The 10,810-nt window shown below is 37.9% G+C and overlaps 2 protein-coding genes across 3 annotated transcripts; one reads left to right on the forward strand and one right to left on the reverse strand.

Annotated features, from left to right (window-relative positions):
- Positions 1-1,192: 1,192 nt before the first annotated feature.
- LOC128360689 (diablo IAP-binding mitochondrial protein-like) lies at positions 1,193-3,922 on the reverse strand. 2 transcript variants are annotated; one of them, XM_053321177.1, is made up of 6 exons: positions 3,573-3,922; positions 3,019-3,148; positions 2,761-2,886; positions 2,336-2,446; positions 2,114-2,210; positions 1,193-1,818 (listed from the first exon to the last, which is right to left on the reverse strand). In XM_053321177.1, exons 1-6 carry the CDS (start codon positions 3,707-3,709, stop codon positions 1,613-1,615), a joined length of 807 nt encoding a protein of 268 aa, XP_053177152.1. In that variant the 5' UTR covers positions 3,710-3,922; the 3' UTR covers positions 1,193-1,612. The 2 variants fall into 2 exon arrangements, with proteins under 2 accessions (XP_053177152.1, XP_053177151.1); XM_053321176.1 differs by having other exon boundaries at positions 3,019-3,151.
- A 5,724-nt stretch (positions 3,923-9,646) lies between these two features.
- or95a1 (odorant receptor, family 95, subfamily A, member 1) lies at positions 9,647-10,600 on the forward strand. Its single transcript, XM_053320205.1, has one exon. The coding sequence runs from the start codon at positions 9,647-9,649 to the stop codon at positions 10,598-10,600; it is 954 nt and encodes a 317-aa protein (XP_053176180.1).
- Positions 10,601-10,810: the final 210 nt, after the last annotated feature.

Raw genomic sequence — 10,810 nt, forward strand, 5'->3', positions numbered from 1 at the left:
AACTCATCAGTTGGTGGTGTATACTTGCAGCGTCAGATCAGTTTCCAAGTTATTTTAGTGCAGCTTCTGGTGTCAATCTTCCTTTGCATCAACTTGTTCATTGTGAAGGATGTCTTCTACACAACCATGCGTTACATCTTATTTGCTGTTACTGTACATTGCTATCTGATAGCTTTATATTAATCATGTCTGACATTTCATGTCTAACATTTCATCCACATATAAATCTGAGCTGTGCAACATCACCATTTGCATTTGCCATAGTACTTCAATCCTGGCCAATATTTTTGTATTAAAAAGACTGCATGAACTAAGTTATAAACATCCCTAAATGTCACTAACCTGTTACAAGGCACACAAAACTGTGTGTTTTGGACTTCATTTGTAATAATACAATTTTATTATTGAGCTGAAATCTAAAAATTGGTGGTGGTAAACATATTGGGTAAACATATTTGTGTTTTGTGTCTTTTTTTTAAGTGTTACGGTATAGATGCATAGGAGAGTGGTGACGTGCGCTTTGATTCTTCAAATCCACATCCAAACAGTTGCTTATTTACACATCCAGCAGTTATGGAACAACATTATCATTTTTTTAGAGTCATGTGCCTATCCATCTGGTGAATATAAATTTAATATTCACTATCTTTTAGCTGTTTTTGGTCCCAATAAATGTGTGAAGAAAATATCTGGCTTTTTTAGCTGCTTCATGAAGAAGACAAGAAAAGCAACTCTTCCTCAGGTGACTGAGAATGTCAATGTAGGACATGATCAGACTATCAGCAAGAACGATCTGTCCACAGTACAGATGGGATATTAAGATTGCAGTGAATAAACTCCTCATTACAAAGATCAGTGGCACTTGGCTACAGAGATGTGGAAAAAACTGATAGGGTCAAGTAAGTCATCCTTCACAATATTCTCCATTATTGCTGTCAGCCATATCTGAACTCAAATAGTTTTATTATTTGATTTTTGGATCCAGTTTGCCACAAATTATGCTTTATGTATAATCAAATTAATGCTGCTTTCACCCAAGTTATTCATCTTCAGACAACACTTCAAAAGTAGAGATGACATGGATTCACACCCTTCGTTTTTTGTGGTAACTGTTCACTTTTGGGAGCCACATTACAGTAGATGACATGATATTGCAACAAACAAGACCACATTGACACAAACACTGTGTTGAATAAAATACATATTTTATTTATTATCATCTGAACAATGAGAACACAATACAAACAATACTTTAAAAAAGAGAAGTCTTTACAACTATTACAACAAAGCATACAAGTGACATACACAATATACACAGGAGATTAGATAATTTTCAGAAGTTCTAAACATATTCACTAATCAAATAAATAGTTTTAAATAATAATTGATCTCGTAAAGAATTATATATTGTTAGCAATTTTTGTGATTCCCTTCTCAAAATGTGATTTTCTTGGTGTAAAATATCCTACAGGCTCAAAAAAGAAGAGACATAATAGGTGAATAAACGTAGAAGCTCAGAACTTTTAGAGGAGAATCCGTTTCACTATGAAATCAACAGCACTTAAAAATGTGGTTATTTTATCTGGTTTGCCAATATATCTGTCTATTTGTCTTAGTCCTCCCGTAGATAGGCCTCATGTATCTCAAGCTCCTCACCACCCTCTAGGGAGGCAGCATATTCTGCCATTCTTTGGATCTCTTCTACTTTAGTCTCGGCCAACTTCTTATCTGCATCCGCTGACATTTTCCGTGCCTCCTCAACCTGAGACTGGGCCACCTGAATGTTTGTCCTCACCGTGATGGACGCCTGCTCAGCTCCTGGGAATACACAAATGCAAACACACATTTAGTCCTACTATTTGAGTAGATGTTGACCTTATGAAAGCACTCCTGTCCATTTTGTTTTTAAAAAAACGCTCCACTGAGTGACAGTAAATGATCTGTGAACTTTTTAAATCATACCACTGACAGCATCAACACTATTCCTACATACTACAGTATTAAGCTTTAAGTCATGCCTATGGAAATCCAGCTGAACAGTTACTTATATCTGTGACCAGACATGATGATAGTTGTTGAGTTATTTAAATGTCCAGGAACACTTTCTCCTCACCTGAAGTGCATGCTGCCTCAGCTGCCATTTTACACAAGTTGACAGCATTGATCCAGGTCGACTCAAAGTGTTTGCATTCCTCCAGTCTGTCACTAGCCTATTAGGACAAAGAGACAACATAAACACATTATTATGAATCTATTTCCCTAAATTGATGAGTTTTTCTTAGAAGAAACTCAATGCTAGAGTAGTTGTCCTCCAAAGAGCACAGCACAGACTAACCTCAGCTCGCTGGCCATGGATCACCTGCCGGAGGGAGTCCTCCTCTGCTGGGGTCAGTTTTCCTATTGAGGCCAAATAGCGTCTTTGGAGAGCAACACGTGTGTGCACAGCCTGTTGGCAAACAAAAGGAGGACAAACATTTAGGGACAGTACAGGACAACTTTTAAATAATAACCTGGCAATGGTAGGACAGGTGACTATTATTCATAAAGGCTGTGAACGGAAATTTGGAGACAGTTTCAAAACTCAAGGTGGTTTTCATTGTCATTAGAGGTATTATCCTCACCAAGATAGTCAAATCATTTTCATTACATATGGACTTTGATGAACTCTGAAGATTCTCCTTAATGATAAATTAAACTATATGACTTAGGTTGGTAATCTTAATATGTGGGTGAAATGTTTTACTTAAGATTGAGACCTACCCGTGAATAGTCTGTGATGGCATCTATGAAAGCCAAGGTGGTCTGGGAGAGGAAAGTACTTGAACTGTCTGTGACCACTGAGGCTGCTCTTTTGATCAGGGAGTCATGCGAGAGGTTTTCCACTTGCTATAAATAGATGGGAGAAAAATGTTTTTTTTAAGTCCATTCTTCAATTTCTATGCATAATGTTTGAAAGAACAAGAAAATGATTTGTGTAGTTGCTGTACATTGGACTGGTGCACGTATATTCTCACCCACCTGTGTAAAGGGGACAGCACAAAGCCTGCGGCCAACACTTAAAGATGCCATGCTTGTATGTGCAGCATCTTTCCATTCCCCCAATTTCTGGACTCCAAGATTCCTGCTGCTGTAGAGGACACTCTCAGAACTGCTGTTGCAAAAATTAGAAAAGTTTATAAGCATAAGGTGATTACAGTCATGAACAATGGCTCAACATTTCAGAAGTCAAACCTAAAATTGATATAGACATTTTTTCTGTTAAATATATCTTCCACATGAGCGAATGACTGCATGAACCCTAAAATTGTTTAGCTGTGAGTTGTGTTTTAATGCATATATTGTCCAGCAATGTAATGTGCAGTGAAAATGAATATAGTCAGTAATAAGTGTGCAAAAGTACTGATGTATACAACTGGGACAGTCCCATAAAAACACTTCACTCCTAAGAACAAACAGATGTTGTGTACTCAAATATATTTTGGATATTATATTTTCTGATATCTATAGTACTAAATGCACAATGGATTTAAATGTGTTATTAGTGTAACATCGTCCAGACATCCATAACTTACCTTAGGAGACGTGTGCAGGCTGCCCCTCTCCTGAGTACACTCTTGTTGGTCCTCAGCAATGAAATGTCTGCCTGATTTCGCAGAAGTCCTCCAGCATTACGGCTGGCACACACTGAACACTGTCGAACGGCTTGCATTTTGCAAATAAATTCGATCTGCTGCAAATGTAGAATGTATTTCCTATGATCTGTCTAAAATAACTTGCTGCTAGCTGTAGGTTTTCTTGTTCACAATTTAAACTAATCCACTGTCCACTGACAACAGATTTGTTTTTCTCAGTAAAATCAGAGAGAAAAGTCTTGTTCGCTGTTTGAGACCCTTCAGTCTGCTCGTCGTCTACCAACTGTTATGTCCCACGGGTATTTGTAAGGCCTCAGCAACATCTCATTGCGTAAAACACATTGATCTGTTGACTCTGCCAGCACATGTACGTATTTGGTCTTATCTGAAAAGGCCCACAGAGACAAAAATTACGTAGAGAGTGCAGAGCCTGATGTGTTAATTGTTTGTACAGCTCTTTGTTATTCACTCACTTACTACTCCTTATATACAATAATAGACATTCACTACAGTGTCTATACATTAAGCAGTAAATTATTATTATTAATATTGTAATTACATTTTCTGATTTCCACAAAGGACAGACCTTGACATAACATGACACTGATAGGGATCGGCGGGGTGGGGGGGTGCATCATGTAATTTTTCCCCCTGATCTCTATCCATATATTATCCATATATATATCCAACCAAGAGCAGTCCTTTGTTTAATTTTCCAATTCATAAAGGTCTGCAAAAAGACAGATGTTACAAGGCCCTGTGTTTGCTTTTGTTATACAGCGTGAAGTTTTATCCAAGTTCCCAATGCAGCAGGGCAATAAGAAACCTGTCCATTTAGCAGTAAATATACCTTTTGGACAGTTACCAATAATCATCATTTTACATCATACATTTACTGACAACTGTGGCGATAATGGGAATAATTTTTACATCTATAAAATGTGGTGTAATGCATGGTGGGATTGTAAATTGATTAAATTAATAGATTGATGAAAGTTAAATTGTGAAGAAACAAACTTCAAACTCCATTTTTGTTATGTATAGAATTTGTACTAAAACAATGATGAACCCCATATACTCTATGCACAGCAATCACTGAACTTTCCAAACTTTTACATCTGAAGAACTGTTATATTCTATAGATAAACAGGTGTGGACTATGTTATTACGTCAAATATAGTGTGCCAGCTTTAGGTTGGTAACGGCCACATGAAATGAAACGTAGAAACTGTTATGCATAGTCCCCCAATTTTGTTGACCCAGAATTAATAGAAATAAGACTATGTGAAGTCTGCAACCCTTCAGTCTGGTCTTTAGCAGGGGCACGGCATAGTCAATTGGATTGATGTCCGGTGACTGACCTGGCCAATCAAGATCCTTTGATCATTTATAGCCATGCTAGCATCTATGTGCCAGCTCATGCACTTCTCACAAAGTGCTTTGATGCTCTTTCGTAGGATTGATATCATGTCATTCATTCAAGTCAGGTACTTTAACTGCATCATACCTGCTCTTGCTCCAAAACGTCTTCTTGTTCATGTCCATTTTTTTTCTTGAGCTTGAACAGAAGAATATGGTCTCAGTTCAGTTTCTTTATAGTTCTGATTTAGAAGCACATTCTTCTTTCTTCCTTCTCTATTTCTATTTCTTGTTTTGAGCGTGACAGCTTACACTACAGTTTCAACTGAACACTTCTTTTCTATTGTTCTCTATTTGTTTTTTTAAATGACATGAGTGTATTTCACTAAATGCTGTTGATTATAGACCTGTGTACCAAATAACCCAGTAACATTTAATGTCATGCACTTGTTAAAAGGAGAGATGGTTCTGATAATAAATGTTATTCATAATTTTTATTTCAGCCTGTACTTTAAAAGTTGCATCCTGCTCTTTCAATCCAATTTACAGTTTTTCAGTAAGTTGAATAATTTGAGTCATACTATGGCCAGGTTTTATTAAAAATGGACACACAAAAAAAGGACACACAAAAAAAGCTACACAACTTTAGTTTTACTTTACTAATGATCATGTTTGGTTTGTTCTTCTCCTCAGTCATGTCTGTCAATATCATAATCTCCTAAGGTATGTCATTATTGTAATGACTTATTGTAGTGCATATTGGTCAATTGTAATGTGACCAATATGCACATTACATAATTTGCATAGTTTGAGATTTCTGTATGTGTGTGTATGTGTGCGTGCGTGCGTGCGTGTTTGTATGTGTATTGAACTGTTAGATTAGATTTTTTTTTAATCATTCATTCGACTGAATATAGCCTTGTTTCAATTGTCTGTGTCATTTAATATTTCACTAAAACTCTTGTTGCCAAAAGATTGGCAATGGCTATCATTCTGCCTGATAGCCTTCAAATATAATATCTGCTGAGGTGGCATTCACTGGGGTTTAGAAGCAAAGTTTGTTTTGGACACAGATTTTGGTCCAGCCCCCTGCAGTCCAGATTACTGACGCATGACTTACGTAAAGACCTGACGAGCCAAAGTGAGCCTCTCTCAACAGAGTCAACTTGTTTGCCAAACAAATGAAAACATTAGGTTGCACAATTAGACTCAGGAGCTTTACGTTAATAATCAACAAGTTTGTTAATTACTAAGCAGGGAATACAGGGTCTCCTCTCTAACTGTGCTCTGGAGATATTGTGCAGCATGTCTCTCCAGTCCTCCTCATTAAACTGTAGAGACACATCTTTATGGGTTTCATCATCTCCTTCAAAACAATGCAGATGTTATCGCTGTACTGTGATCATGGATGTCAAAACACATTAATGTGACACTGGTGCACTGTTAAAAAGATAATGCCAATTGTTGTAGTTTGTCACATTCTCTTCGGGGTTGGTTGTCACATGTTGGTATATACATATATGCTGTTATGTATCTAGTTCTTTCTTTCTTTTAAGATAGCAAAATGACCAGGAATTTTGTCAGGAAGTCAAACAAGGGTCACAGGGCCAACCAACTCCATAGTGTGTGACAACCAGATCCATCGTGGGGTAAATGTGAAGGCTTCTTAAAGTAGAATTTATGTATGATGTTGTATCAAGCACTCTGTTTTTCGAATGAATTAGCTCAGTTCTTCTTGGGTCTTTCCTTAAAAAAGACAACACACTTTTTGACAAATTCAGCAAATATCTCCTCACGGCCCCCTAGCTGCCTCCTCTGTGTGTGCACTGAAAAAAATCCAATGTCCATACACAGCTCTGGCTCTGTAAAAGAGCATGTAAACACAGTGACTCGGAACAAGCCACGCAACGCTAGTCTTGCCAATCGGCAGAGAGGCATTTGTACTTGTGCAGGACACGGGGAGGTCATCAAAGCAGCTGTGAGGACATGACAGTCTCTCATCTCCAGCACCTGTTGAATGATACGGGAGGGCTTGCGAACTGGAGAGAGAGAGAGAGAGTTAGTGGCCAATTCACATACAATGTATTTCCTCACTGAACAGATACGCTTCCATTTTATTAAATGTATAAATCCACACAGAGAGTAAGTCAGTCTCAAGGACATCCCCTGCAGGTTTTTTTGCACTCCAAGACCATTTTACGTCATGTTTAGTGAAACGTAATCTTGAGCAGGCCACAGTTTAAATCATGTAAATATCTTGCTTTGTGTGTGTTTACAACTCAATTAATCGTATTAATGAATCAAAAAATAAAAACACTGTAAATGTATTTTCATGGAGATGACATGCAAACTGTGTTGGTCCAGTCAGTCAGCCTCGTGAAGGTACTTTTGCTGGCCTCTCCTCTCAGCTCCCCAGGGACTGCAGCTGACGGCTGCCTCTGTGGATGGAGAACGCAAGTCCAGTGATAAGTGCAGTGGCCACAGAGAGGCAGACAGTGTGGATGGACTGTTTTGCTCACATGAGATGACTTTTTTTCCCCTGCTTGTTACGATTTGTGAGAGGAACAGAAGTGACTCTACAGTTGACGCATTGGTCTGGATTCCACCATATTTCTTTTTGGTCGTTGCCATGGCAATGCTCGCCCATGAACATGGGGGGCGGAGCTTCTGAGGGAGCATGAATATAGGGTAGAGGTGTTAAGGTCAAATATCAACAAGAATGACTGACTCTACCTTTAACGTTTAGTGATATCAGGGGTGTACTCAGTTTTGTTATATACTGTATATATTTATCAGTTTTGATTGAAGTAGAACAGATACTCGTGAATCCAAAGTTGCAGTTCATATTTTGCACATCGAGTTGATGCTCTAATTCAAAGCCACCTACAAGTAGTAATACTGAAGCACATCGTGCTTAATTCCAGGATAACAAGCAAACAGTACACTAGTACAAATATACAGTATTGACAGTCCTGATCTTTATGTTGACTGTCAACACGATTTAGCCTCATTCTCTCTCTCTGACCAGACAGGTAACATGTGTCCAACCAAACAGACTATAACTGCCTTTTCAAGTGCAATGTCCATTAACCCTCACTCTAACCCTGTTTGTGATATGTGCCCATGTTGTTTATTGAAAGTTTATAATTACTGCATCTTTTTAAGAGTCAATTGAAACAATACAATTTTAAATATCTACTGATGCTTTATTAAGAGTCAACAATGAACTACAGTGCAGTAATAAAATAATAATCCTACATATTACCAAACCCAAGGACACTTGAGTTAACTGATGACATCATGTACGGTTCATGAACATACACATTGACTTACTCAATCACACCAAATCTGAACTTGACGCCATTATACACATTGTGGGACCCTGCCAAAATATTCAAACTGGATTATACAAGATACAGCTGGAACAACTGAGGTAGCTCACTTGTGGAAAATGTCCACTCAGCGCAATCATCACAGTGCCAACAGTCAATACGATAACTTGCCCTCTGAGTTGAAAAAGACACTGTTTGGAAAATGTTCTTTTTCCAGTGTTCTAAAAGAAAATCCAGCAAATAAATGTCAATTAAGCAAATGGTGACACTGTATTTATTAATGAACATGTATTATACAGTGTAACAGTTCATTTCATTATTTACACTTCCACTTCATTAATCCCCTGATCTACTGCATTAAACCCACTTAATTTTTCTATTTTACAATTAGGTTACATTAAAAAGGAATAATTAATTAATTAATTAAGTTTATATTGTTCAAAATTAATCATACAATTTAACAAAATACTGTTATAATTCACCATATTTACACAGCTGACATAAGAAATAAGAAAATCATTGATAAAATGTACTTTTCAAATCTGTAAATTGAGATAACAACAACAACCAAAAGGAAGATCTGTATTAAATTTACAGATTATTTGATGTCAGGGGAAAAAATTGAATATGAGAAATAAAGCTTTTCCCTGGATTTTTGTTTCTGGTTTTCAGTCATTAAGATTTGCAGATGCAGATGTGGAACATCATTTAGAGTTGTTTTTTTTCTACCATTTTTATGTCATTTACTGCCTGCTTGATTGCATGGTAGATCACATCCATAATTTCTCTACATGTACTACACATTAGCTTCTTCATGTAGTTAAAGTTTATCAACCCATTGGCCACTATCTCCCTGCTGAAATAGTTTTCTCTCTCTCTCTGGAGGAAATCAGGCCTGAGTCAAACATGTTGGAATTGGGCCACACCCATCAGATAAGGGGAGGAACATCCAGGAGATGTTTTTGTTGAAGAAAAATGATAAGAAAAATCGAAAGCTCAGTCAGTTCGTCTGCCTGGTGAAGACATTCATAGGTGAGAGATCTTTCATTCTGAATGTGGAAATGAATGTTAAAATTGCAAATGTGCAAATGGTGTCTTTAAAAGGGATAATGAGGACAGAAGGGATCTTTTTCTTTATAAAGTCGGTATTGTCTCTCACTTAGTAAACTTTTATGAATTCTCCTCTTCAATCTTTTTTATTCTACTTAGATCATTACGGTGCTTTTTTTGGGAGATGTATTGTAAATTTCACAGTGTGTATATAGGCCTTTAAGTTATTTATCTCTTTGACAGGTTTGCTGCAGTCCATATGCACATGCAAAAATGCAGAATCTGACTGAATTTCCAGCCAATGCAACATCCCACAAAAGCCTGTCTGTTATAATCAAGGTGTGTGCGGTTATCCCATTCTTCTGTGTCTTCCTCTGCTGCATAGCTGTCATGCTCCACATCTTTGCATCTCACAGGCACTTTCTGGACACCACACGCTACATCTTGTTTGCCTACATGATGGTGAATGACACTCTTCAGCTCCTGTCCTCTGTGCTGCTCTTCCTCTTTGTCATGGGCCAGGTGAAATTTGCCATTGTCTACTGTGCACCTCTGCTTTTCGTATCCACCGCCACTTTCCAGAACACACCCTTAATCCTGGCCACCATGTCACTGGAACGCTATGTTGCCATATTCTATCCCCTCCAATGCCCGGCTGCCTGGCGCTCAGACCGCATCTGGATCATTATACTGTCTCTGTGGTTCATTAGCTGCATCTCCCCTGTCATTGACTTCTCTATCGGGAAACATGACCCTGCTGTGGATGTCCTCTCTACCCCTGTGCTCTGCAAAAATGTTGTTGTTAATTCATCTCCAATCCAGACACTATTCAAAGCTGCTGTGAGTGTGCTCTTCTTTGCAGTTGTGGCTGTCATAATCCTCTTCACCTATGTGAGAATCCTGCTGGAAACAAGAAAGATGAGACAGGACAGAGTGTCTGTGAACAAAGCCATGCACACTGTGCTGCTGCATGGCTTTCAGTTGTTGCTGAGCATGTTGGCCTACACTAACATCATCACTGAAAGTCTCATAGTGCTGCATGCCAACTGGCGACCAGAAGACATTGCTTTTTTTAATTACTTCAGTTTCATCCTTATTCCACGCTTTCTCAGCCCGCTCATCTATGGTTTTCGAGATCAGAGCCTCAGGGGCCACATTAGGAAAACTTTCCTCTGCTGCTCAACCAAGGTCAAACCCTTTGTCAGAGGCTGCACGACTGCTTTTTAAACTCTTACATAAAGTATACAAATCTCATGTGATGTGATGTTTAAAATGTTTACTTTATACATAAACAGAACAAATGATAAAGTTTCATTACAATCTTAAATTATACATTTTTAAGAAATAAATGAAACAGAAAACTCTAAAGATAATATTTCTTACCAATTGAATAAAACTTTTGTACCCTCTGCTGCCCTCTGAAAGCAATCATAACCC

This window comes from Scomber japonicus, chromosome 6, assembly GCF_027409825.1.
Source record: "Scomber japonicus isolate fScoJap1 chromosome 6, fScoJap1.pri, whole genome shotgun sequence".
NCBI lineage: Eukaryota > Metazoa > Chordata > Actinopteri > Scombriformes > Scombridae > Scomber > Scomber japonicus.

Bases quoted from the DNA above. Each gene is read 5' to 3' on its own strand.
- LOC128360689 (XM_053321176.1), bottom strand. From the start codon at position 3,709: ATGCAAGCCGTTCGACAGTGTTCAGTGTGTGCCAGCCGTAATGCTGGA. The intron at 2,447-2,760 runs GTAGGTCTCAAT...GTTTGCCAACAG, and splicing joins CCATCACAGACTATTCACGG to GCTGTGCACACACGTGTTGC. The intron at 1,819-2,113 runs GTGAGGAGAAAG...GTGTATTCCCAG, and splicing joins TGAGGCAGCATGCACTTCAG to GAGCTGAGCAGGCGTCCATC.
- or95a1 (XM_053320205.1), top strand. From the start codon at position 9,647: ATGCAGAATCTGACTGAATTTCCAGCCAATGCAACATCCCACAAAAGC.